The sequence below is a fragment of the Cryphonectria parasitica genome, assembly GCF_011745365.1.
Source record: "Cryphonectria parasitica EP155 unplaced genomic scaffold M406scaffold_3, whole genome shotgun sequence".
In the NCBI taxonomy this organism is placed as follows: Eukaryota; Fungi; Ascomycota; class Sordariomycetes; order Diaporthales; family Cryphonectriaceae; genus Cryphonectria; species Cryphonectria parasitica.
In genome coordinates this window covers 1,078,504-1,104,510 of record NW_024468911.1, presented here as the reverse complement: position 1 = coordinate 1,104,510, position 26,007 = coordinate 1,078,504, and the positions used below count along the sequence as shown (strand labels likewise).

The following is a 26,007-nucleotide window of genomic DNA, read 5'->3' as shown; positions in this document are numbered from 1 at the left end:
CGCCCCTCCATCGCACCCACTTGCCTTCTTCCCAAATTCTCACACATACCTCCCACTTTCTTTCCTTTTTTTCCTCATCCTCTGCTTGTCTGTCACCAACAGGCTAGGCTTTCACCTGCGGACTCGAGTCTACGGTTCTTTTCCTTCCTCAGGACTGCTCTTTTCTCCTCCAAGAGAAGACAGCCCGCCCCGACTAAGAAGCCACCTTAGAAAAGTCAAAGAGAGATCGACCCTCCATCGACACTCTCCCACGACCCCTCCAGTTCCCGCCTGTCGCATCTTTCGTTAGAAGCGCAGTACCGACAATCCTCTCCTCCTCCCTCCCTCCTCCATTTCCGGTAGAAACTTCCCCTCTACAAACAGCGACAAAATCTATAACTCAAGATGGCCGCAAAGGAGACCGCACAGAGCATCAAGGTCCTCGACGACCTGATGCAAAAGCTCACCATCTCCAAGGAGGTCGACGCTATCAAGGGTGCTTCAAACGACCTGGCGTCCTTCATCAACGGCGACATTGTTGACTTCGATGTCCCCATCAAGTGAGTCCACCTTAAGAGTCTGGAGTTTATGTTATATCCTATGCCACAATTACTTTTTGCGATGGTCACGGTGCACCGCCTTTTGGGGGGCTACTCCTCTTTCAGACTTTCCTCCCACGGGGGAAAAAATCTGTTGGAGATCCCGATGTGGGACAACCTGCATTACAGGCTACCTATCCTGCCCCACACTAGTCGCCGCTGCGTGTCAAATCGATTCGTCGCGGAGCGAAGGTTGTTCTTCGCTGGCTCGTTGGGTGGCAATGCCCGGCGGGACCGCCTGGCCCAATGCAATATTTAGCGGGCTACGGGCTATTAACGCCTGTAAATACCGCCCCGGGCAACAGGCCAGTTGGCGGCAGAGCGGTACCATGCAGCGCTATTCGTTACAGCGTCTTCCACTAAATTTTCAGTGGCTAACCTGAGCTTTTCCCCAATTTTCCAGGACCGTCGAGGCTCTGAGCAAGCAGCTTGCAAACAAGAAGGATGCCACTGCTCGCGAGAAGGCCCTGAATGCCATCGAGGCCGTTGCCCGCCACTCCCAGGTCGCTCCCCACGTTGAGCCTTTCCTGGCACAACTTCTGCCTGGTGTTCTTGCCGCCGCTGGCGACAAGATTACTGCTGTCAAGAATGCCGCTTTCGCCGCTGGCCTGGCGATTGCCGAGGCTATCAACCCCAACTCCATCAAGACCATCATCGAGCCTCTCGGCAAGTCCATCAAGGATGCCCTGAAGTGGCCCGAGAAGATGCTCGCTTTGGACATACTCGACAAGCTCATCAGCACTGCTCCCCTCCAGACTACCTTCCGCGTGCCCGAGCTGCTGCCCGTCATTTCCGAGGCCATGTGGGACACCAAGAAGGAGGTCAAGGAGCGCGCCTACAAGGCCATGGAGAAGCTCTGCACCCTCATCTCCAACAGGGATATCGAGAGGTTCATCCCTGAGCTCATCAAGTGTATCGCCAAGCCAGAGAACGTGCCCGAGACTATCCACACTCTGGGTGCCACCACCTTCGTCCAGCGTGTCGAGCAGCCCACCCTCGCCCTCATGGTCCCTCTGCTGGACCGTGGTCTGAACGAGCGTGACACTGCTATCAAGCGAAAGGCTGCTGTCATTGTCGACAACATGTGCAAGCTCGTCGACGACCCCAATATTGTCAACCCCTTCTTGCCCAAGATGTGGCCGGCTCTGCAGAAGAACTTTGAGAACATTGCCGACCCTGAGGCCCGTGGCAAGACCAAGGTGGCCCTCGACACCCTGGCCCGCGTTGGTGACATCAAGGACGGTGTTATCCCCCCTGCCCGCCACGACAGTGAGCTCCACGTCGTCCTGGGCAAGCTCAAGGACGTCCTCAAGTCCAAGCACGCCGCTGTGGCTGCTGACAAGTTCGAGCCTGTGCTCAAGCACGTCTCCGCCATCGCTGGTCAGCTGATCGACGAGAAGGTGACCGACGGCAAGGACTGGATCAGGAACACCAAGTCCTACGTCTCTGTGCTGGTCGGTGATGACAACGCCGAGTCCGTCATTGAGGCTCTCTTGAAGGCTGCTTCCCCCGATCTGGGTGAGGTCGCCGCCGTTGAGGAGATCGAGGACGATGGCGAGGTTCTCTGCGAGACCGAGTTCTCGCTCGCCTACGCCGCCAAGATCCTCCTGACCGAGACCAAGCTCAAGCTCATCCGCGGCCGCCGCTACGGTCTCTGCGGTCCCAACGGTGCTGGAAAGTCTACCCTCATGAGGGCCATCAACAACGAGCAGGTCGAAGGTTTCCCTAAGCAGTCTGAGGTCAAGACCGTCTTCGTTGAGCACGACCTGGATGCCGCCGATACTGAGATGACCACTATTGACTGGACCATGATGAAGCTGAAGTCTGCCAACGTCGACGTCTCCCAGAAGGAGGTCGAGGACAAGCTGAACTCTTTCGGCTTCACCGACGCCATGGTCAAGGGCGAGATCACCTCTCTGTCTGGTGGTTGGAAGATGAAGCTGGCTCTGTGCCGTGCTGTCTTCGAGAACCCCGATATTCTGCTGCTGGACGAGCCTACCAACCACTTGGACGTCAAGAACGTGGCCTGGCTCGAGGATTACCTGAAGAACAGCACTTGCACGTCCATCATGGTTTCTCACGACTCCGGTTTCCTGAACCGTGTGTGCCAGTACATTGTGAACTACGAGCGCTTCAAGCTCAAGACGTACAAGGGTAACCTGGAGGACTTTGTCCGCCAGAACCCTGCCGCTAAGTCGTACTTCGAGCTTGGTGCTTCCGAGATGGAGTTCTCTTTCCCCGAGCCCGGTTTCCTCGATGGTGTCAAGACCAAGGCCAAGGCCATTCTGCGTGCCAACAAGATGGGCTTCCAGTACCCCAACACCCCTAAGCCCCAGATCTCCGACATCACCTTCCAGTGCTCCCTGGGCTCTCGTATCGCCGTCATCGGTCCCAACGGTGCTGGCAAGTCTACCCTGGTCAACGTTCTCTGCGGTGAGCTGATCCCCACCGACGGTGAGATCTGGTCGCACGAGAACATCCGTATTGCGTACATCAAGCAGCACGCCTTCGCTCATATCGACAATCACCTGGACAAGACGCCCTCTGAGTACATCCAGTGGCGTTTCCAAACCGGCGAGGATCGTGAGACCATGGACCGTGCCAACAAGATCATCACCGAGGACGACGAGAAGGCTGCCGAGAAGATCTTCAAGATCAACGGCACGCAGCGTCGTGTCATTGGCATCCACTCGCGCAGAAAGCTCAAGAACTCTTACGAGTACGAGTGCTCTTTCGCCCTGGGTGAGAACGTTGGCATGAAGGGCGAGCGCTGGGTCCCCATGATGACCGCTGACAACGAGTGGCTGGCTCGTTCCGAGCTGCTCGCTTCCCACCAGAAGCAGGTCGCCGAGGTGGACATGAAGGAGGCCCTCGCCTCCGGTCAGTTCCGCCCCCTGGTGCGCAAGGAGATTGAGTCTCACTGCGAGAACTTCGGTCTGGATGCCGAGCTGGTGTCTCACTCGCGCATGAAGGGTCTGTCTGGTGGTCAGCGTGTCAAGGTCGTCCTGGCTGCTTGCTCGTGGCAGCGCCCTCACTTGATCGTGCTCGACGAGCCCACCAACTACCTGGACCGTGACTCTCTCGGTGCCCTGTCCAAGGCCCTGAAGAAGTTCGAGGGTGGTGTGATTATCATTTCTCACGCCGCCGAGTTCACCCAGAACCTCACTGAGGAGGTCTGGGCCGTCCTGGACGGCAAGATGACTCCTTCGGGCCACAACTGGGTCCAGGGCCAGGGTTCCGGCCCCAGACTCGAGAAGAAGGATGATGACGAGGAGGACAAGTTCGACGCTATGGGCAACAAGATTGTTTCCACCAAGAAGAAGGCCAAGCTGACCTCGAGGTATGTTATCACCACTCAACACTACTGCGCACACGAAGCACAATGGCTAACAATTTTCACAGCGAGGCACGTAAGAAGAAGAAGGAGCGTATGGCTCGTCGCAAGAGGGGTGAGGAGGTTTTCTCCGATGAGGACGACTAAACGAGTCTCGCCAAAGACGAGTATGACGAAAAAGACTGGAAAATATCGGTTTGCGAGGTTACGGCGTTTTCAGTTGGATTGATTTGATTCACGCGTTTCGTCTGCACTTTTCATGGCCCCGACTTGACCAGCATGCATGAAGACGAGGTTTCCCGATCTGTCACAGAGAGAGATAGACATACAAGATTTAGACGGCTCTCTCCACCTTGAGGTTTGGAGGCCCTCCTGGTGGGAGATTCGATTAGATCTCTGTTGTTTGTTGAGGACATAGGCGGCTGATAGAGGAAGATCACGTCGTACGTGAGAACCATATACCAGATAGATGAGGGTTCATGACACGTGGAAAAAGTATAGAGAGGGTGGATAGACAAGATACTATTTCATCCCAAAAAACAATTCATATGTTCTTCAAAAAGAAGTATCGTGGTGTCCTTTTCGAGTGTGCATCATTATATGTGGCGCGCACCTTGGTGACTATATTATGTCTGCACTAAGTGGCCGAGGCATCATCGCGGGTTTCAGACCAGCCCCCGTTTTCAAGCTAAAATGCCTGGCTCCAGGAAATACTTTCACCTACCTCGTCCCTCTGGCAACCAAAAAGGGAAGTGAGGCGTTGAGAAGCTTTTGGGTTGAACACATCGAGCGCTCGGGAGATCGACGAGGCCTGCATGATCATTGACGGCTCTCGTGGTCACGATGAAAGGGAAGGAGATGACGTCAAAGGGTTCTTATACGTCATCCATCCTCTTTCCGATACTGTTCACTGTTAACTATGGCCTGCTTGCCAACGAAAGGTTCATCTCCCATGTATTCTTAGGAAAATATCGAAACATACGTAAAGCTCCAGATTACTGTATATCTTACAAGAACCTCGGCACAAATCGAGTCACACGCCGCTGCTCTCCTACCTTTCCAGTATTCACTGTAACTAGCAAACCAAAAATGTCGAGCAACGACCAGACCAACCAGCCCAGCCTCATCGGTGGCCACGCCGAGTATGTCAAGGGAGTCGCACAGGTGAGTTCTAGAATCTCTTAACTTTTCAGAACACATGCCCACCCCAAGTTGCATTATTCACTTACCCACCACGCCTCATCAACCGCCAATCTACCTTCCAGCAGGCCGGCTCCTCCTTCTTGCAGGCGCAGCCTACCAATCATTCAAATTTTTATGCAGGCCAGCTGACAAATGGGACCACTACCACCACCACTACAGGCCGCCGTCGGCAGCGTGACAGGCTCCCAGGCTTGGACGGCCTCGGGGGAGCAGGCCAAAGCACATGCGGTGTCCGACATGAAGGCGGCAGGCGAGGCAAGAGACTCAGCTGGCAAGGGTCTTGGGAAGGCGGAGGAGCTGGCCGGGAAGGCGGTCGGGTGCGAGGGCATGGTGCGAGAGGGAGGGGAGAGTAAGAGGGAGTGAGGGAATAGTAGATGTATGTCAGCCACTTGAATAAGGCAGGCTTCTAAATGACGAAGTGCCTCGTGAGAAGAGGGTCTCGTGAGGCCTTCGTGGGGCGTCAATTATCCTTTTACTGCAGTATTCGCGAACGTCGTAGACGCGACAGGCAAGTCTTGGTAACGTGAAGGGTGTAGCGTCATGTTGTCATCTTCGGCAGTGTTGCATCTAGCACGCATTCGCAATCACTGCTTATGCAGATGAACCTCTTACACCCCCAAAGCCTGGTGAACCTCCTTAGAGGGCGCTTGCTGTAACCGCTAGAATCCCATCGAATCTCGAAGGAGCCTCTTTATAAAAGCCGTCTCGCTTCCTGTCGCCAGCCATGTTATGAAGTATCGCGATCCTGAGACCCTTGACTCAACAATCATCTCTCATCTCCATACTAAGTACTCATCCAAGCCCAGCCCCTTACTTCTCAAAGATAGGGTCCGCCTTCAGGAAGGCCCAGAACTTCTGTCCAGCGGATATGCCTGCGCATCTTTACTGCCATCGACGTGGCTGTTTCGCCGAATTAGAAGAGACCAGCTCGCACTACTGCGACCACCGTTTGTTTCTCTCTTTACATCAAAAAGGACCCCATATATTTGATTAATCTGACGGAACTGAGCTTACTCACTTAGATCGCTGCACATCCCATTCACGAGCTGGAAAGCGATGCATTGGTGGGAGGGTCCATAGACACCACAGGTGTGCACATCGTGAGTTTTTGGCCTCCTCAAAGATGATTACCATTGACGGACTGCATGATGCTAATCACAGTACTGAATATTTGTGCCATGTTAGATATGCGACACCGCTAGCAATGACCGGCTTGCTATAGCCCGCGGGGGCGACATTCATTACTTTCACAATTCTGTCGGAGGCTGGCTTTGAGTTATGCGTTTCAGCGCTAATCTCGAAGCGCCTGAGGGGATGTTGCACCAAATTATGTGCCCGTTCTCATTGAATGAAATGATATCTCGATGTTAGATATTCCGTAGAAATTGGAGCACATATTGTGAACGCAACAGAGGGGTTAGGTCGCCTTGTCGATATTCTGCGAGACCTTGAAGGCCGTGTGCGATGGCGGACACGACGGACCCGCTCACAGGGGGCTGCTGTCGCTGTTGAAGACGAAGATGTTTTTTTGTCGAAAAGCACTGGGAGACTTTTAAAATCATTGTTCTTTTTCTATTTCATAACTAGGCCAACAGCTGTAGTCTGCACGTTTGTTGTTGTACTTGGGAGTGAAGTTTTGGTAGTGCTATGTCATGGATGTATTGTCCTCTTAAGATGATATTATTTTCTTCCGATAGTGTGTATACGCAAAGTGAAGGATTATTTGTAAATTTTACGTGCGAGTTTCCATGTGGGTGTGGGACAGGAACTGCATGACACTAAGGGCACATTCAAGAGAAAAAAAGCATCTATGGGGAAAATGTGTTTGTCAAAGGGTGTAGGGAGATGTTCAAACTTGGAGAGCAGTTGCATACTTGTGAATGAGGTCTTGGTATGATCATGTTGCTACACCACTAAATCATAATAATATTTATAGAGTAATGCAATCACAAGGCACATCACTATACAATATACATATCTCGATGCAAACATCATTTGACCAACACCCCACCGTATTGCCTGACATCAGTTATGGTCAGTATGATGATGCATCCAGGGGCCTCGGAGAGGCTGCCTGATTCTACCTCGCTCACTTGAGAAAATCATGGATAAGAAGGGCCCAGAGAAAGACCTCAAAGCGCGGCCGTGCGGCCATTGTTGGAGGAAAATGTGTCACATCTGAATGGAGCAAATAGTGAATGTGTGCAGTATTGGTGAGGGCGTAACGTCACTGAGGGCGCAAGGATAACAGTTAGTACTGTGCCTGTGAACGAAGCTTGATGAGGAGAAACAATTACGGCGGCACTGACTAGGCTACTTGCGAGGGTCTACGAACGAGGGCATTATATGGGCCCATAGTACAGGGTTCGTAAGAGGGTATTAACGATGCCAATCGAAGGCTGTGCAAAAGCTCAATTGAGCGCATGGTCCACATGTTTCCCTCTCGCGGTATAAGGCCTAAAAGGGAATGGCGACGTTCCCGGCCCCCCACCCAACCCACAACCCAAGGAATAATCAAGGAACCAGCTAACTTCGTACATCGCGCCTGTCAACAGCAAGGCTTGCAAAGCAAGAAAAGAAGAACGAGAAGAAATTAAAATCACCCAGCGCTGCCTAGCAAATGCTGGCGCACGCCGGATAATCACCAATCAACCATCTCCGTAAGCAACATTGAAAGCAGCTAATGCATTGGCTTTGTCGCGATCGAGCCATGATTCGCGTACAAACACATGCTTATCTTCCAACCGATCACTTTCGGCGGATAGCCAACGACATATCTATGCGGTGGGCGGTGTCTTTCTTTTTGTTTGGCTTGTTCAGAAAGGAGGGCCATGCTTGACGGGTGTACAGCCAGGCGTTGTCCATCGAGGTGGTGTCCATCGTACTCGTGAATGTCTCCGCTTAGAAGAAAGGATCTCCCAGGGACCAGATGGAGTGACATCACGGTGTAACAGACTATTGTGATTTTGTTATCGCATATGAACTTGCGACAAAGAGGTCAGGAATTGGAAACAAGCGAGACCCGTCACCTGCGACGGTTCAGCGTCGATTGTACATATTACCACATACTGCAAACTTGAATCGATGACTCCACTCTCGGGGCCAGCGTCCTGCTAGAATGCTGTACACGCTGTAATTAGGAAGAAGACCCGCTATCTTGCTGACTCCCAATCCATAAGCACTATGCCCAGTCGGGCTCTATACCACGAGTACCCTCACAAGCGGGCTGGGGGAGGCTCTGCAATGTGAGAGGATATGAGCAACACGTAGCTCACAGGGCTGCGCCCCCCATTCGTTTTGTCTCCTGGCGATTCCGGCGTGAGATTGGGGCGCTTGAATGGGCCTCATCCCGCGAGGCGGCCTCGAGGGAGAGACGGCCCTCCACCATGAAATGGACAAGCGAAAACAATATATATATCGGCCCTGGCGCGTCTTAGTGTGAGGGGAGAGAACCCAAGGGAAGGGATAATCTACCGGCTTTGTCGAACAGACAGTGATATTGAGCTATACTACAAAATTACCGCAAACGGCAATTGAGTTTCCCATTGAGCTTCTTCCACTGCTCGAGCTGAAGAAAGCATCTGACTTTGTCATTACAAGGCTTCCTTTATCATATCTTCTGTTTTATCGTTCCCTCCTTCTCTCCTGCAACTTGATATTTTCATCGGCAACCACTGGGACCCTTTTTTATTATTATCGATCTTAGCCCAAGCTACAGGAAACACCGAGAGCAGTAGCAACATTTCTCAACAATGTACGCCGGCTACAAACATGCGAGAAGAAAGTATCAGGAGCGACAAGCCAGGCAGGCTGGCGAGGCCCAAGGCCAGGAATATGGGCTCGCCCCTCCCATAGGAGAGCAGATCCAGCTTGGGCCGGCCGACCGTGGTGAGCCCAATGTCCAGAAACTCACGCTCGAGGAGAAGGCCGAGAAGCGAAGAAGACGTAATTACCGGTTCAAGGTCGTCTTTGGCCTCGCACTGCCATTCATGCTCCAGGCCCTTGACACGACCATTGTGGCAGCTGCGTTGCCTACCATTGCTCAGGAATTCAGTACGTCTTGTTCACAAGTAAAAAACATACAAAGAGACAGAGAGAGAGAGAGAGAGAGAGAGAGAGAAATGCCCCCACCATCCAAGCCAGACTTTGACTAAACAGGCCGCTCTGCACCACCACAACCACAGACAGCGTCTCCCAGCAAAACTGGATCATCTCCGCCTTCAACCTCACGGCCGCGGCCTTCCTCCCCTTCTGGGCCCAAGCAGCCGACATCTTTGGGCGCCACACCACGATCCAGGTGACGGTGATCCTCATGATGATCGGGTCGGCCATCTGCACAGGGGCACCGACCCACGCCTTCCCGGCGCTCCTGGTCGGGCGCGCCGTGCAGGGCGTGGGCGCGGCCGGCGTCAACATCTGCGTGCGCACCATCCTCGCCGACAAGGTCAGCCTGGCCGACTACGCGCTCAACTGGACCCTCTTCGCCGTCATCTCGGCCGTCGGCTACACCGTGGGGCCCGTCATCGGCGGCTACCTGACCGAGGACACCTGGCGCTGGTGCTTCGCCATCAACCTGCCCGTCGCCGCGCTCGCCGTCGTCTCCGTCCTGCTCATCCTGCGCAAGGAGCTGCTGGGCCCACAGCCGCTGCCCGAGCTGGCCGCCGCCGCCGCCGCCGCCTCCTACGAAGGGGGGTCCACGGCCCGGGGCGCCCGCCGCGCCCGCCTGCTCGTGCGCATCGGCACCATCGACTTTGTCGGCCAGCTGCTGTTCCTCTTCGGCCTGGGCCTCGTCATCCTCGCCCTGACGTGGGCGGGCAACGGCCAGTCGGGCACGTACAGGTGGGACTCGGCCCAGGTGCTGGCCCCGCTGGTCGTCGGCGTGGTGCTGACGGCGCTGTGGTTTGCCTTTGAGTACAGCATGGCGCCCGGGCGGGCCATGTCGCGCGTCTTCACCAGGCAGCGGCCCATGATGCCGTGGAAGCTGTTTGAGAACAAGGACATCGCCATCCTGTTCTATGTCAACTTCAGCTATGGCATGTGCCTGTATGCCGTCATGTACTTTATGGATTACTACTTCCAGTATGTCCGGGGCCAGAGCGCAAGCAACGCCGGGCAAGCGCTGTTGTACTTTTTGCCAGGACTTGGAGGTGAGTTTGCATGGTGGTTTTTTCTTTTTTTTTCTTTCTTTCTTTCTTTTCTTTCTCTTCCTTCATGTTTTGAACCCAACTTTGAAAAGACAAACATACAAGATGCTGACGTCCTCTCTCTTGGTGACGTCTAGTCGGCGCCTACGTTGCCGTCTTCATGCTCAACCGGTTCCCGCGGCAGACCCTCTACCCGATCAAGCTCGGCGCTGTCACCTCGGCCGTCGGCGTGACGATGCTCTCTCAGGCCATTTTAAAGAACAACGTCAACCTGGTGTACGGCATGATGGCGCTGGCGGGCTTCGGCGTGGGCGCCAGCATGAGCCCGAGCACGACGCACGGCCTGGCCCAGCTGCCCGCCAATACAGCCCAGATCACCTGCGTGTTCGCGTTTGCGATGCCCTTTGGCGGCGCCTTGGGTGTGACGATTATGAACACCGTGTGGAACAACAAGCTGGGCCCCAACGACGAGTACGTGCAGAGCGCCATCGCGTATGCGTACTACGCCATCCTGCCGTTCCTGTGGTTGAGCGTGCTGTCGACCTGGTTCTTGGGTAACGTGTGGGTCAAGAAGGACGGCCACCATGAGGTGGTGATGGGTCCATACCTGTTGACCCTGCTTAGGGGGAAGAAGCCGGTCAAGGAGACGAGGGCGCGCGGTGGTGGTGACTGGTCCAGCACGCCGGCCCAGGAGTGGCAGAAGGAGGGCCAAACTGCCGAGCCTGTCTGATGCTGCTCGCTTTTCTTTGTGTTTAGAGCGAGGAACGGTCGACGCGTGAGGTGTAAGAGGGCCAGTATCCTCACAGTAGAAGGGGCGTGGGCCCAGGTCTGTACATTATATCTGGTGGTATATCTTGCCGGAGTGTAATTTTTCCTTTGTTCTAGACACACACATATATATATTACAACAGTGTGTGCTGCGAGACACAAGATTCATACATGAAGAGAATGATCAGCTGCTCAGCGCGTCCTTGACAGCCCGAGGCTGCCTGATCATGTACTTGAAGGTATAGGTGCCCCATTTCTCATCACCAGCAGGCGGCTTGATGTCCAGCGGTGCAGCCCAGTGGTCCAGGTCGATCTCGAGGGTGTCGTCGACCTCGAAACCACACTTGCGGTACATGCCAGCCGCCGCCTCGCTCGAATGTACCCAGCAGAACACACCCTCAGCATCAGCTCGATCTGTGCCTCGCCTCATCAAGGCCGTGCCGACGCCCCGGAGCTGATGGGCAGGATGAACCGAGAGACCCACCACATACATGCAGCGGGTGCCGTCTGGCATGACGCGTTTCATAAAGTCGGCAAAGTGTGACGAGGTGAGCTCCTCCAGCTGGGCGATCGAGTCCAGATCCGGGGCATTGGTCTTCTCATAGTCTTGAGGCACAACGCGCGCGGGCAGCTTGCTGGAGTTCTTTGCCTTGCCTTGCTCTGCCTGTTCAGTGCTGCTGGGCTCTGGAGGCTGTGGCTGTGGCTGCGGTACGCTCAGGCGTAAGCCCCAGCAGACGTGGCCCAAGATTTCTCCTGTCTCATCATCGACAGCCTTGATAAGTTCGACCTTGTTTGCCGGTAGGCTGAGCCTGTATTTGATCATGTCTGGCACGCCAGCGGCATGATCGTAGGGTCGAGTGGGGTGGGCAGCCTTAAGGAGGGTGTGTCTGTCGCTCTCAAAGGTGAGGCTTTCCATCTTAGTCAGGGCTGGGATATCATCCTCGGTGATGGGTTTGAGGGAAAAGGAAGCCGAGGATGACATTGTGTTTTTCATGAGAGATAACGTATCATGAGAAGGTAGTTCGAAGAGGGAACGTTGGGAGGAATGGAAACGCGAGGGAAGGACAGTTGATAAAGGTGAGGCCCTGGCTACTTTATATATTAGTAAATAGAGCAGCGAATAGATATTTAATCCAGTACTGAGTGGTCAGTCTGTGTTTGGTAGGTCAGTCGGTCGGTCGATATGCGCGCCTATCTAATCGTAGCGCCGTTTGGACATGGACGACGTGAGCCACAGCTTTCCCGGCGAGACGGATTGGGCCAACGTCTTCTTTTCCTGGCAGCTACGATAAATAACGATGGCCTCGCACCGCAGATAAGACTGTCAAGGAAGAGCAACGAGTCTACAAAGAGACTCGATCTTCGGGTCTCGTGTACTGAGATGCTCTGCAGCAAATCCCAAGATCTGGTCTCACCTGCGCCATGACACGACACGGCAAACATCTTGTCGCTCGTGTCTTTCTCTCGTGATTGACACACAGATGATTTGCGCAACAGAAGAGGACAAGATGGCCTTGACACTGGGCAGAAGGTTGTTTCCTGTGGGAATCAGGATCAAGGTAATAGCAGAAGCGGCGTGTGAATGAGAGAGAAACCAGTCTGGGGTTGGTTCATGTGTGAGTGAAGATTTTTGCGTGGGGATTGACTTGATTGTACAGCACGCAATGTACCTGCCATGTGAACTAATCACCAAGTTCAATGGACGGGACGGTACGTACAGCTTTACCTTCCCGTGTGACAATGGCTCTGAACCAACCCCACCAAGGCGGATGATCAATACCCCACTTCACAAGCTGCCCCCCCCCCTCCCCCACCTAGCCAGCTCACTATTGACTAAGTTAGTATGCCCTGAGATCGTGCTTGGTTCTCATCTGCCTGTGGAGGTGGGGCACTGAAGCCTGCCTGTCGTCACTGCTCTGCCCACGAGGCTGCCTCACCATCTTTCCTCTGCACCACATCGAGACCTCTCGCTGCCTGATCATCCATTTTCTCATCCAAAGCTCTGTAGCCACTGATCTTCTCCGCCGTCGTCATCATCATCATAACTATCATCCTCCTCCACATTGTCGACGCCCTTTCTCCATAGCAGCAGCACACCCAGATCGTGAAGCAGCAAAGACAGACATCACTACGCCCAGCATGGCCAGCGTCAAGCGCATTAGCAAGGTATCTTCCTCTCCTCCCACCCAGCCCCCCAAGCAGACACCCACACGCATATTAAAGAAGCATAAAGAAAACCACCCACAGCTAACCACACCTTCCTCCCTCTCTCCAGGAACTCGCCGAGTGCTCCGACCCCTCCGCCCTCCAAGGCATCACCGTCACTCCCCTCGACGCCGACGTCTCCATCTGGCACGTCACCCTGACCGGCCCCGCCGCCAGCCCCTACGAAGGCGGCACCTTTGGCGTCCGCGTCGAGCTGGGCAAGTCCTACCCCTTCAAGGCGCCCCTCGTCCGCTTCGTCACCCGCATCTACCACCCCAACGTCACCAACGACAGCGACGGCAGCATCTGCATCGCCGCCCTCAAGCCCGAGCAGTGGAAGCCCGCCACCCGCATCTCCTCCGTGCTCCAGGCCCTCCGCCAGCTGCTGGTCGAGCCCAACCCGGACGACCCCCTCGAGGGTGCCATCGCCGACGAGTTCCGCCACAACCGCGACTCCTTCGACCGGAACGCCCGCGACTATGTGAAGAGGTACGCGAGCAAGCCGGACCCCTTTGCGTGATTCTTAAAACAAGACTGCTGTTGGCCGGTCGGATGGACGATGGAAGGACATATGCATAAAAGACAACATGCCCGAGCTTCGAGGACCGGGTGCGCAAAAGGCTGGGAAGCTTGTTAGGCGTTCAGGAATAAGCTATGTGACTTTAGGGCGTTTGAATTCCAGGTTCACTGTGTTTATTTTCCACGTTAGTTCTTACTATTTTGTTTTCTGAGCATCAGTCGGAGTACTGGCTTGACTCTTTTGAGGTAGATGGGAATACCCAATGACTTTTTCTTTTATTACAAACGATCCCTTTGGTGGGTGAGTGTACTCATGTGTGTGGTCATTTGGTCGCCTCCCCTCTGCGAATCGCGAATCGCTTGAGATGTGAGCCCCATTTCATCTCCTCTCTCCTCCGCTTTCCATATTGCAAGTTCATTCCCCTCAGCTTAAGATGCCTCTCGTAAACACTCGGGAATGAAGTAGAAGTTCACGAGCCCTACCGTTACAACAGATGAAGAAAGGACGTGGACCAATGTAGTAGTAGGGTGTATCGTGTACGTGTGTGTCTGCACATGTGTTCATGCTCGCCCAAGGCTCCTCTCACTCTGTCTCGTTGACCGATATTATTATTTACCTCTTTTGGATGTGGCATGCACTCACACATTTTCTTCTCATGCCTCCCCCTGGGCTTGAGCCATGTACCTTTCTTTGGTTACGGCAAACAAAACATGCCAATCCTCTATCTTCCTCCTAATCAAACACGAAGTTCAAACCAACTTCAAAATGAATTGTAACAGTGGATCAAATTTTGCTTTCCCTTTTTGTTACATGCTACATCAAAGTATCCAGACACCTTTGCTTTGCTCCCTTTTCCACAATCCAACTTCATTTCGCCCTTTTTTCATGATAGGATTGGTTCTATCAGGTATGCTAGTCATCTTTTATGGCCTGTTGGCCTCCTTTTCGCCCATCAAAATTTCGCCCTGGCCGACATGTTGCTGTTGTTGTCCTGGTGATGCTACCCTCTACCTATGAATATGTGTTTCCTTGCCGGTGTGAACAAAAAGAAGAAGAAAAAAAGAAGAACTTTGTAACCCATGCGCCCGTGGGTTGAGTGACGTCTTGTCTTATTCAGAAACACGCACCATGACCGTGAAAAACATATGAAATCGTGACCTGACCACTACCACAGGTGGACCTAATACATCTCCTTTCCCGCTCATTCAATAGGCCTCCAGAGATGCGGCAAGCTCTTGGAGGATTAAGGGTGAAAAAGAAAAAGGAAAAAAAAAAAATTTGATGCCAGCATGCGAGCCATTAATATTATACCATGAATCGAAATTCGTCCTTGATGTTTTCTTTAATCAGGACAATCCCGGGACTGCCGCCAGAATTCGGGCTTCTAGACCTCCATTAGGCCGCGGTCTTTTTGTCCGCGGCTACGTGTAAACAAAGTGTGCTTCCTACGCACACCATCCGCCGAGTCGATGGTTACCATATCAGACTCCTTCCTCCTGACCGCCATCGTGGCCGCCGTCTGGATCCCTGGAGTGGTTGCTGCTGCGGCGATAGCCTCCTTGCGTTCGATCTGCAGCTTCTCTTTGCGCTCAGCGCGCTGCTCGTCGAGCATCTCGGCCGTCAGGTGGTTCAGGCCGTTCCGCCGCCGGAAGCAGATGTCCATAAGCCCATTGGCGTCGAGCATCTTGCGCGGCAGGGACTGCACTACGGCAAACACCTCCATAGGGTCGTTGATAGCCTTGATCTCGTTTTCTCCCGCCTTGAAGATGGCCAGCGCCACACGGAATAGCGTCTTTGAGCCCTCGTAGAAGAAGACATCCCAGACTCGCAGTGTCGTCTCGATGGGCAGCGTGCCGATGAAGCATGACATGAACCAGGCCGTCAGCGCCAGCGTCACGGGCGGCAAGTCGCTTGCTCCCGGCGCGGCCTTCTGGTTGTGCCGATGTCTCCTGGATCTTTTCTTGACGGTCGAGGACCCATCGTCCGAGATCTTGGTCCATACGTTAGGCAAGACCTCTTGAAGCTCGGCCATCAAAACACTCAGGTCGACCTTGGATCCCTCGAGGTTCATCTCGTGTGTCCCTGGAAGGTAGACGCGGGTGATGATGTTCAGCAGCCAAAAGGCCTGCTCCTCAGTTTCCACAAAGAGCAGCAGCATCCCCCCTAGGAAGTTCAGGGACTGGCAGTAGCCAATATTCGGGTTGAAGATGGCAAAGGCAGAGAGAACTCGCCGCAACTGATCGATAATCTTGGGCTCGGAGCCTGGTGCCCTAGGCGGCGGGTTCGCGGATTGGGTCGAATTGTTGCGGCTATGGCCAGGCGTCGGGTCGGACGGGTCTTGTCCTGGCGGTGGTGCTGTGGCGGCACGTCTGAAGCGAACATTGTCTGGGAATGTCCGATACAGATCCCTCTCGATGTCTTCCCTGCACACCTCTTTCAACTGCCCGTTTAAGGACCGCTTCACCATTTCGTCGTAGACACCTCGATTGTGAGCAAGGATTTTGGGACCACCAGCATAGTAGAACCATGCGGCGCCCCTCCAGTCGGGCGGTATGCCCTTCCGTACGAATCTCTTCGCCTTGGCCGAATGTTGGGGAAATCGCTCGGGCCGGTCCGTCATCAGTCCGTTCTCCTTCAGGAATGACTCCCACTTCTTCCTCCTCCGTGCGAGGTACTCAGAGTATGGACCGTTCCACTCATCGTACTGGTCTCGCGTGATGTACTGATTGGATTTTCGGAACCCATACCGGTCATTTGCGTCGGGGTCGAGGTCTTCGGGCTGCGCTGCTCCCTGTATGAGCTGTGGAGGGGCTGCTGCTGGTTGCGATGGTACCTTTCCTGTCACGGGAGGCTGCGGTGATAGTCTCCCCTGGCTGGGCAGGTCTTTGATTTCTGCCGTCAAAATGAACTCGTCCTGTTTTTCCGACAACACCTCGACAGGAGAGCTGTTCTCGCTGCGTGCCTCGACCATCTTGCCAGAGTCATGCCTGCTGTGCCGCGCGCTGTCCGTCTCAGCATTCCCATCGCCCTCGGCAGCATCATTGTCGTCGTCGTTGTCTTTTTCGTTGATGTTGTTGTTGTTGTTGTTGTTGTTGTTGTTGTTGTTGTTGTTGTTGTTGTGGTCGTCGTCGTCATCCTCCTCCTCCTCGTCGAACAGTCTGGACCTTGTCGAGATGAAACTCAGCCTCATGTCTTTCGGGAGTGATGAGGCGAGGCTCTTGCGAAAGAAGGCATTGGTATCTCGGAGGACCTTGGTGCCCTCACCATTGAGGGGAAAGCTCCGGCCTGGGATGGGCATGGGACTTGTCTGGCTCATGGCCTCCAGCAGGCGGCTGGCGGCTTCACTGTTGTGAGACATGGAGGAGCCAGGTCTCGAAGCGTCGTGCTGCTGGTGGTCATCCAGGTCACGAGGGTTCAGGCGCAGCGAGGGCACCTCGGGGCGTTCGGTAATTTCTATACCAGACATCCTCCGAGCAAGATCGAAGTCGCTGTCGTTGAAGCCGTTCTCATACATACCCATCACATCGTCGACACTCAGGCTGTCTCGCACTTCGAGGCTGGGGTTGTGGGGTCCGAAGAAAGAGGACTGTCTGGTGTTCCTGAAACTGGAACTGAGCACGGAACTTGTCTTGGTCATAACACTGGAACGCTCAGGCTCGGTGAACAGGGTTTCCTGGGCTGTTGACGTAGTTAGATGACTGCGGATGCTGGACCGCATCTCGCCCTCGTATAAATGAGATTGCTGGTTGGGGGCAGGGGCGCCTCCTCGATTGTAATACCGCGGTGGAGCCTGCGGGTGAGCCATGTGGGGAGGGCCCATAATTTGGCCTGTGGCCGCATTCTGAGACACATTACGACCTGCGGCAGCACCCAGGCGGTCTTCGGATGCCTGGTGGTGCAGGCTTGGCGTGATGGAGGTGAACGTGCTCGAGGACATGTTGGAGGAAGCCGATGGGCGGCGGCGCCCTGGCCGCAGGGGGCTATAGGGCTGGAATGATGCAGCCTGTTGGCGAAGGTTAGGGGTGGAGGCGTATGCGGTAGGAGCAGTGGTGGTGGCGGCCAACGTCCGGGGCTCCAATCGAAGCGAGTCCGACGCGGTTGACAGGGCGGTACCGGGTCGAAGATGCGTGGCGGAAAAGTCTGGCCTATTTAGACTTCGCATGCTGGACTTGCGCGGCCGAGAGAAATTAAAATTGTCAGCGCTCTGCGCGCTGTAGGCAGTGTCGCCAGACTGCCGGCTGTCTGGCCGATGCATCCTGTCGACTGGGCCAGACGTCGTCACCGTAACAGGGCCAGCATGCTCATATCGAGGGGGCGCGTGCAGAGACTCGTAGTCAATCTCCAGAGTGCTGTCCTCGGGTATGAAGGGGTGGTGCGTCGACGAATATGGGCCTCCCGGAAAGGTAGGCGACCTGGGCGACCGGAGGGGGGATGGCGGGAAGTGGGAGGAGGTGGGCGTCAGGAGCGCATCTGCCGTGGTTGGTGTCGCAAGGTCGCTGGTTGCTGGTCGTACATAGATCCCGGGCTCGCTTCGAGGGGCCAGCGAGTCCCAGCGCGGAGGGCCTGTGCCGGTCGGGGACACAGGTGTGATGGGTAGGAATTGTCGATCGTGGTGGTGACCGTTGCTGCCGCCGCTGCTGTTGTGGCTGCTGTTGTGGCTGCTGGTGCTGCTAGTGCGAATGGGATGATCGACGGTAGCAAAGGCCTCGTTATTGGGGTCGAGATGGAGATCGCGGTGCACCTGCTGCGGCTGCTGCTGCGGCTGCTGCTGCTGCTGCTGCTGCTGCTGCTGCTGACGTTGGCGTTGGTAGGAAGTCGGGAAGTCCTCTTGTGCGGGCGAAGAAACGAGCAGTTGAGATTCGCCAAGATATGTCGAGGATAAGGACGAGAAGTCAGGCCGTCGATGGGCTGGCGAACGTGTTTGTGTGTGATGTGTCTGTTGCGAGAGCGTCCGTGTGTTGTGGACCGGGTCCGACGAAATAAAACGATGATAAACGAGCGGGTCCGTATTTTGTCGAAGTTGAGCGTCCCGGCCGCGCCGTTTCGAGGGAGATGAGGGAGGAGAGCCCGAAGACGTTGCCTGCCAGGGATCGTTATGCTGCTGTTGGTGCTGGTGCTGGTGCTGGTACTGCTGCTGCTGCTGGTGCTGCTGCTGGATTGAGGCTGGTACAGGTAGTGACGTTTGTCGTGGCGGTGGTCGCGGTTGGTGTTGTTGTGATACTGGCTGCTGTCGACTGTTGGGGTTGCTGGTTGCGCCTGTAGGGGAGGGGCTGTAGGGGCGGTAAAACCCGCCACCACCACCAGGTGATTGAGGAGAATGAGGCGATTGTGGTGGGAACTGCGACTGTGCCTGTTGCGATGAATGCATTGATACGGCTGCAGGAGAGGGAAATCGCCAGTCAGAAGCCAGTGAGGCCTGTCGCAGCCTCTGTCCAGTGTACAACGGCCTCTGCTGTGGTGGTGCTGCTGCTGGTTGCTGCTGGTATTGCTCCTGCTGGTGCTGGACAGTCAAATTGTCCATGTTCTGGAAAGATTCGAAACCGACATGGACAACACGGACGCTGTGTCCACCATCCTGATTCTGACTCTGATGAGGATGAAGATCAAGGAATGGATCCCACTGCTGGCCCCTGTTGTGCTGCTGCTGCTGCTGCTGTCTTGTATCATATTCCTCCTGCTGGAAATGGTGGTGGGATTGTTGTTGGTGTCGGTGGTAGTAGGAATTGTTGCTGTAGTTGTAGGCACCTGGACTAGTAGGGTCTTGACCGGGGCCGGGGCTGCTGTGGGTTTGGCTCTGACTCTGGTTCTTCAGGCTCTGGTTCAGGCGCAGGCTCAGGCTCTCCTGACCTGGACCTGGACCCGGAATTGGACTTGGGCCTGAACCTTGACCCAGGCTGTGATGACCTGCGTCGAGGATCCAATCCTCCCCAGTCGCTGCCGGTCTGGGTTTGGGTTGCAACTCGGTTTTCACTCGTCCTCGGTTGAGATTACCGAGATCCACATGCGAATACCACTCTTTGGTATGGTGCATCTCACCACCACCCCGATCATCAAACAACACCACCTCTTCAAATCCCGTTTCCGCCCCTCCATCACACCCTACACCTCTACCTCCTCTTCCTCCCCCTCCTCCGCTACGGCTAGCCATCGTGTAGCGACCTCGTTCCTCTCTTCTCCTCTGTTTTCCTCTTTCCCCTTTTCCCCTCTTCCTCACTTCAATTGACCCTTAATCAGAGGCTGGCGACGTCTCGACATGTCGTGTAGAGGGTCAGCGGAGATTGAAAGTGGGAAAGGAGAAAGGATCTCGGTGAACGAAGACTGGCGGGCGGAAAACGCTTAAAACAGAGAGAAAATGACTATTGGCTAAAAGAGTGCGGCTTATGCCCCCGACTCAAGTTAGGCCAGGGGGGTGGATCGCTGGAAGAGAAAGGCGCGGAGAGGAACTGCCTGGCCTCTGAACTAGTTTGCTAGTATCGTGGGCAGAGTAAAGAGGTGAGCAGAGAGCGCAGGGTGAGACGATGTGACGATGATCCCGAGGCTACTGCACGGCCCGGGGACCTCTCCTCTCAACGGCCGCGCTGGATAGGATTTGGGTAACTTGATGGAGCACTGACACATGCTCCTCAAACTCTAACAGCCGGTCAAGCACCTTTTGTAAAAGAAAGAAAGGTAGTCTTTTGTCACCTCTCGGATTTTTCAGCTCCTGGAGATGCCGTGTTTGTCTTTGACGGGCGGGAACACCCCTGATCTACCCTCTACTCCATCTTAAACAGCCACACGGACGGGAGAGACACGAAGAAAAAGAAGTGAAGAAAATAAAAAGCAAGCACCTTTCTACCTCCTTCTTTCTTCCTCATCTTTTCTTCTTCTTCTTTCTTTCGTTCTTTCCTCTCTCTCGGCGGATTTAGTTCAACTGTGACCACGACGACACCTGGACAGAAGAAACAAAACGGTGTCCTGCGTTTACAGCCCGAGGCACCAACAATCCTACCAGCAGCATCTTGGGGGCGTATTATGGATTGTGCCATGGTACTATTACTGCACAAACATGGGGAGGGGGCGCCCATGTCAGCACGGTACCATGACGTTGAGAGAGCGCATGGTGTCGGATGCAGGTCCAGGGCTGCTGTGCACGGCTGAGGAGGATCAGATTGTGATTTGCATCCCACCCCCCCCCTTCCACCTACCCGGCTCGCCCGCATGATGCCGCCAGTTCACAAAAAGCAACAACAACTGGTACGTCTCTCCTCGACAAGGCCTTGACTGGCTGTCAATATTTATTCGGTATGACCTCACTATTACTGGGATCAGAAAATATTACTTAGCCCTCTTCTGCTCATTCTTGTCTCACACTTTACACACACATATTCTCTCGATCTTCCTCTTTTACAGCTGGCCCATAAATCAATGGTACAAGTCAGTTAGCAGGGCTATGCAGAACTCTCACATTATGCCAAGTGGAGAGCGAACGAGGCGCCCAAGGGCGGTTGCACCGAGACTGTTGCGCTGTGCTCACTCCCGAGCAGGATCATGTACTTCACGCTTACTCGCAGATCATTTTGAACCAGCACAACACAACACAACACACGTAAAAGGAAGCGTCTTTTGGGTAGAAGAAAGGGGGTCCCCTGGTTTCTAGAAGCGGACCGATGACCCGGAATTGGAGCAGACAAGCAGTGCCTCCCCGAAAGAGCCGGCCATGGCGCAGTGTGCTGGGTCTACAACAAACCAAGAAAGATATGCTCATCTTTACCTAGAAAATGTTCACTCATTATTTTGTTCGTTCAGCGCAAAAGGATTAGTTGCATGCTGAAAGGGAAGGGGGGTCAGGTTTCGGCCTCCTCCTGCAGCCGCCACAAACATTTCCACCCCAACGAGTCGAGTCACGACAGACAGGACAGCGTTTGGTACCTGACGCTTTCCCCAAAACTCTGAACGATCAGATCCACTCGCGGCGTTGGCGCTCTTCGGCTGCGGAGCTATTTACCTTAGCACTTAGACGTCCCCTCCCCCCCTTTTCCCCCTTCTTCTCTAGATGATCTGCGCCTGCCGGCTTCTATCCGCGTTCCATTGGCCTTCCATAAGTTCCATTTTGTGGGTAGATTCCAACAGGCGTTTCTTGTATTTGTGTATTTTCTTTTTGTGTGTGCGTGTGTGTGGGTATTTGCTCTTTTGTTCTGCCGGTCCCATTCGCCCGTCCTTTTCTGAACTTGTGATTTATCTCCTTCTGGAGTGAATTCATGGTTCATCTTCGAAGGTATCAGCGTTACGCCCTACAAAAGCTACAATATAGGCAGGAGGGAAGATAGCACCAGGATCGGCAAGCCATGCAGGATGAGGAGGGGAAAATCGCCGTATGGTTCGTTGCCAGGGCCTAGCTTGACATGGTCTCCTGCCTTGTCTAAGACATGCAGAGAATGATTTGATATACAGTAGAACAGGGGCGGCGCCGCTTGGGACGGACCAGGTAGGTAGACAGGACAACCCACCACATGGTCGTCTCTGAGGCGCCGAGATAGTCGTCCCGAATCCACATCATTGGTTCTCCCAACAACCGACCTCCTCACTTCCTCCTCATATCCTCCCGCCATCATTTGCGCTCGGTCGTTCTCATCAATCTGACCGTCTCGTAAAAGGATGAGATCAAAGCGCAAGTGTGATTCTAAATGACAAAAGGTCACACAAAGACTTGATTGTAAGACAAGGGCCCCGCCAGCCCAGCCCAGCCAATATCTATCCATCTCGTCAAATCCTTCCTTTCCTCTGTTTCCCGGGTCCAAACCTCGCTTTTGAACAATCTCGGACCCTTTTCACTGATGAGCGTCGTGCTCTCTTGTGAGCATGGGCCGCCAACACTATATTATCAGTCTTTCTTCAAGCTCCAATTCGTCTTCGCGTGCCGCGGAGTCTCACTTAAAGCAGGCCTCTTTCAAATGAAAAGTCAAATCACATCATCTGTGCACCTCGTTCAGCTCCTACATATCAAAAAGTGGCCGTGCAGCTATCGTTTTGACGCCTGAAGATGCCCCACAAATTCTATTTCACACACACATACAAATATGAACAGATGATCTCGTGGTATATCCGTCCCTAAGTGCCGAGTGGTTGCTGTCATCGAACCGGTAGGTTCAGCTGAATCCTCCTCCTCTCCGCCCCCCCACCCCCTTCACCCCTCGGCCTCATCTCCCAATGAGGTAAAAGACAGACTTTCCGCAGGGCCCGTTCCCTCTATGTTCGTTAAAGCTCATAGTTTCTTCCCCTCCCCCTTCTTCTTTTCATTTCCTTGCACTTCAGTAGGATATGTACTGACATCATGATCCGTCTTAGCTTCTGCACCCTCTGTAGGGCATAGCCAACAATGTGAGGCCAGGAGGCTGCACTGTTCCAAGGCTCCAGGCGACGTCGCTCGGCATCGCAATGCCCGCGACTGCTCCGGGAGGAAGACGGGGTTTCCACATTCCAACATCTCAACGCTCACGGATCTCCTACTATACGATTTCACTTTTGGTCCAGTCAGAGTTGACTGTCGCAATCGTTTTTCTTATTGTTTTATTTTATTCGATTCTCAATATGAAATCTCATATCTAGGGTAAGTATGCAATCAGGGCTAGGGTTAAGCATTCCGCCCTCGGCATTCTGAAATCACATTCCTGGATTCGATCTCCATGACTCCCACATGAATGGCGGGGGACAATCGAAGGCACCTTAAATGCGGTAGATTATGGATATGCTTGAGTCGCCAGTATATTTCCCCGCCCTGGGCAGACTCAGCACACCCCCTCGCGGACGTCGGAGCCGACACGAACATACTTGAACGTTGGTCCAACTGCAGTCAACGATGGCCTCCAACAAGTCCAAACCCGAACGAACAATATTCGAACCCTTGATTGAGAAATACCGAGACACATGACCCGCCCCTTTTCATTCACGTGCCCTCGGTGCATAGTTGAGATATACTAATATGCTGTATCATAGTAGTATCCTGGCCTCGGCTCCGTGTGTCACTGGAGGATTAAGGGTCTGTGGGTCTTTGGACGTTTCAAAACTTTCGAGTTTCAAACCACTTTTTGTCTCCGCCGCCTGATTGCCGGGCCAGTGTCCCCCCCCAAAGGCTCGCAATCGATGCGATGACTTGGATTGAAAGGCCTTTACAGGGTAATTCGAATATCGACAACGCAAACATCAACAATACACGATACAGAGGTGGACACAACAATCAGGCGCAGAAACACGGCAAATCTGCTGGGACACTTCCAGCCCATCTGCCGTCTGTCAACCAGTGCGCACCTGAACGGAGATTATTAACGAACACGAACCAGGCCCCAAATCTCCTTGCCTATATCCCACACCCGTATAGACTTAGTTTACTGTTACTCCAACTATCCTCCAAGTTGAGAATGCCGTGGCCGAGCCATTCTCTATTCTGCCCAGCCGCCTAGTGTGATATGGCCATCCATCACCTCTGCACACCACCCGTACCGAAAAAAAAAAAAAAAAAAAAAAAAAATATTAATAAGAATGATAACGGTCCCGTGCACAGATGAAAGAATGCAAGAAAAGCCGTCCTATCAACCCCCCTTCCCCCCCTCCCCTCCTCCATTTGTTGACAGATTGGGTCACTCGAGCCAAAGAAACCTTCCCGAAAGGGAAGAGGTCCGCCGCAATCCCCAGTGCCGCCCGGAGCGCCGTGGGTCCCGCAGTTTGGAGAGGGGGTGGATTTGGCGCTGTCCGGGATAGATGAGATGACAGGACCGAAAGGGGGCCAGGGAAAGCCTCCCCCGAACAAGCACTGCGAGATCTCGCGCGCATATGCTATGGTTAGTTGTATAAAGTAACCTTAAAAAAAGCGATATGCTGCTTTTGTTTCAACCTCGATCTTTTCTCCCTTCTTTCTTCCTCGTCTCTCTCTCGAAAGATTACGGGTCCCTGAATTCTGTTTGTTCTCCGTCGCCCGCTGTCCGCCCGGATTGTCGCAGTCGTTTGCTCGTCAAAACACCGGTCCTATTTCCAACAACTTTTTTTTGTGTCAGTTTTGGTGGTTGATATCCACGCCCAAATCTCAAAATGTTCTCCAAAGCCGCCCTCTCGCTCTCTCTGCTCTCCCTCCTGAGCACGCCGGCGTCCGCCGTGTCGTGGTATTTCCTCACCTACTACCCGGCCTCGGGCGCTTATTTCACCCAGCTGTCCGGGTCGATGGTGGTGCCCGAGCTCCCCGCCGCCGCCACATACTACCTCTGGCCGGGTCTGCAGCCGACGGACGGCTCGGGCGTGTACCAGAACGTGCTCGACGGGACCTCCGGGACCTGGTGGTTCGGGTCTGGTTGGTGTTGCAGTAATCCCACACTTGGGTGGGGCGGCGGCTTCAACACCTATCAGGGCGAGACCAACACCTTCAGTAATGTGCGTATCGACGACACCAACTGGCAGACTACCATTGTACACGGGTCCACTGGAACCACGGACGTGAATGACTTTGCCCTGTCGGATAAGAGCTTCAACCAGGCCATCTTTGCCATTGAGCTGTGAGTTGCCCCCCCCCCCCACCCACCTTGTCCTGGACTGGGATGTGGTTGTGTGTGTGTTGGATGTGTATGTGTGTTCGATTTGTATGTGTGTTGGATGTGTATGTGTTGGATGTGTATGTGTGTTGGATGTGTATGTGTGTTGGATGTGTATGTGTGTTGGATGTGTGTGTGTGTTGGATGTGTGTGTGTGTTGGATGTATGTGTGTTGGATGTATGTGTGTGTTGGATGTGTGTGTGTGTGTGTGTGTGTGTGTGTGTGTTGGATGTCCAGACTGACGCGATATCTGTGTTCGTAGGTATGATGTCGACTGGAACTTTGGCGCCCTCACGTTTGAGGACGTCACCATTGTCGCCGAGGGCAGCACGTCCTCCTCATGGTGCACCTCAGACCCCACCAACTATAACTCGGCTACCGTGTACAGCATCACTGGGGCCTCAGCCACAGTGAGCGGCACCACAGTGACCTGCACCATCGAGAAGATTGTGCTGGAAAGCCCTGCATAAGAAAGAGTTTAGCTATGCTCAAAAGCATTATGAGACTCTCAAGAAAAAAGAAAGAGAGAGGGGATGGGGAGTGTTGGTCTGTCCGCAGTGGCTCGGGTCTTCGTTGTACATATTAAATACTTCATCTGTATGTTGATGGTCCTCAATTGGGGCCTCATCTGTACCTACCTCTGTATAGGGTGATTGCCAGCAGAAATATAACCTTTCATGATTGAGCCAGCGCACT

The 26,007-nt window shown here is 54.0% G+C and overlaps 7 protein-coding genes across 7 annotated transcripts; 5 read left to right on the top strand and 2 right to left on the bottom strand.

The window, feature by feature from the left end:
- Positions 1-55: 55 nt before the first annotated feature.
- On the top strand, positions 56-4,475 carry M406DRAFT_274386 (elongation factor 3). Its single transcript, XM_040918219.1, has 3 exons — positions 56-539; positions 982-3,918; positions 3,981-4,475. Exons 1-3 carry the CDS (start codon positions 385-387, stop codon positions 4,057-4,059), a joined length of 3,171 nt encoding a protein of 1,056 aa, XP_040777895.1. The 5' UTR covers positions 56-384; the 3' UTR covers positions 4,060-4,475.
- A 455-nt stretch (positions 4,476-4,930) lies between these two features.
- M406DRAFT_355408 (uncharacterized protein) lies at positions 4,931-5,590 on the top strand. Its single transcript, XM_040923160.1, has 2 exons — positions 4,931-5,076; positions 5,275-5,590. Exons 1-2 carry the CDS (start codon positions 5,002-5,004, stop codon positions 5,476-5,478), a joined length of 279 nt encoding a protein of 92 aa, XP_040777894.1. The 5' UTR covers positions 4,931-5,001; the 3' UTR covers positions 5,479-5,590.
- A 3,277-nt stretch (positions 5,591-8,867) lies between these two features.
- M406DRAFT_255028 (MFS general substrate transporter) lies at positions 8,868-10,989 on the top strand (the record flags this gene model as incomplete). Its single annotated transcript, XM_040917006.1, has 3 exons — positions 8,868-9,172; positions 9,304-10,262; positions 10,397-10,989. The coding sequence occupies 3 exons, from the start codon at positions 8,868-8,870 to the stop codon at positions 10,987-10,989; spliced, it is 1,857 nt and encodes a 618-aa protein (XP_040777893.1).
- A 128-nt stretch (positions 10,990-11,117) lies between these two features.
- M406DRAFT_350330 (acyl-CoA N-acyltransferase) lies at positions 11,118-12,009 on the bottom strand (the record flags this gene model as incomplete). Its single annotated transcript, XM_040922541.1, has 1 exon — positions 11,118-12,009. One exon carries the CDS (start codon positions 12,007-12,009, stop codon positions 11,212-11,214), a length of 798 nt encoding a protein of 265 aa, XP_040777892.1. The 3' UTR covers positions 11,118-11,211.
- A 1,157-nt stretch (positions 12,010-13,166) lies between these two features.
- On the top strand, positions 13,167-13,752 carry M406DRAFT_39675 (uncharacterized protein; the record flags this gene model as incomplete). Its single annotated transcript, XM_040924111.1, has 2 exons — positions 13,167-13,193; positions 13,303-13,752. 2 exons carry the CDS (start codon positions 13,167-13,169, stop codon positions 13,750-13,752), a joined length of 477 nt encoding a protein of 158 aa, XP_040777891.1.
- Positions 13,753-15,136: 1,384 nt separating this feature from the next.
- M406DRAFT_106386 (uncharacterized protein) lies at positions 15,137-19,900 on the bottom strand (the record flags this gene model as incomplete). Its single annotated transcript, XM_040915192.1, has 2 exons — positions 15,137-18,832; positions 18,923-19,900. The coding sequence occupies 2 exons, from the start codon at positions 19,898-19,900 to the stop codon at positions 15,137-15,139; spliced, it is 4,674 nt and encodes a 1,557-aa protein (XP_040779141.1).
- A 4,955-nt stretch (positions 19,901-24,855) lies between these two features.
- M406DRAFT_223249 (uncharacterized protein) lies at positions 24,856-25,781 on the top strand (the record flags this gene model as incomplete). The annotated part of the gene is made up of 2 exons (XM_040915645.1): positions 24,856-25,274; positions 25,574-25,781. Coding segments are annotated over 2 exons (627 nt in total), but the record flags the coding sequence as incomplete, so codon positions are not given.
- Positions 25,782-26,007: the final 226 nt, after the last annotated feature.

Coding starts and splice junctions, on each gene's coding strand:
- M406DRAFT_274386 (XM_040918219.1), top strand. CDS start 385: ATGGCCGCAAAGGAGACCGCACAGAGCATCAAGGTCCTCGACGACCTG. Junction 540..981: donor GACTTCGATGTCCCCATCAA/GTGAGTCCACCT, acceptor CCAATTTTCCAG/GACCGTCGAGGCTCTGAGCA. Junction 3,919..3,980: donor AAGGCCAAGCTGACCTCGAG/GTATGTTATCAC, acceptor CAATTTTCACAG/CGAGGCACGTAAGAAGAAGA.
- M406DRAFT_355408 (XM_040923160.1), top strand. CDS start 5,002: ATGTCGAGCAACGACCAGACCAACCAGCCCAGCCTCATCGGTGGCCAC. Junction 5,077..5,274: donor ATGTCAAGGGAGTCGCACAG/GTGAGTTCTAGA, acceptor CCACCACTACAG/GCCGCCGTCGGCAGCGTGAC.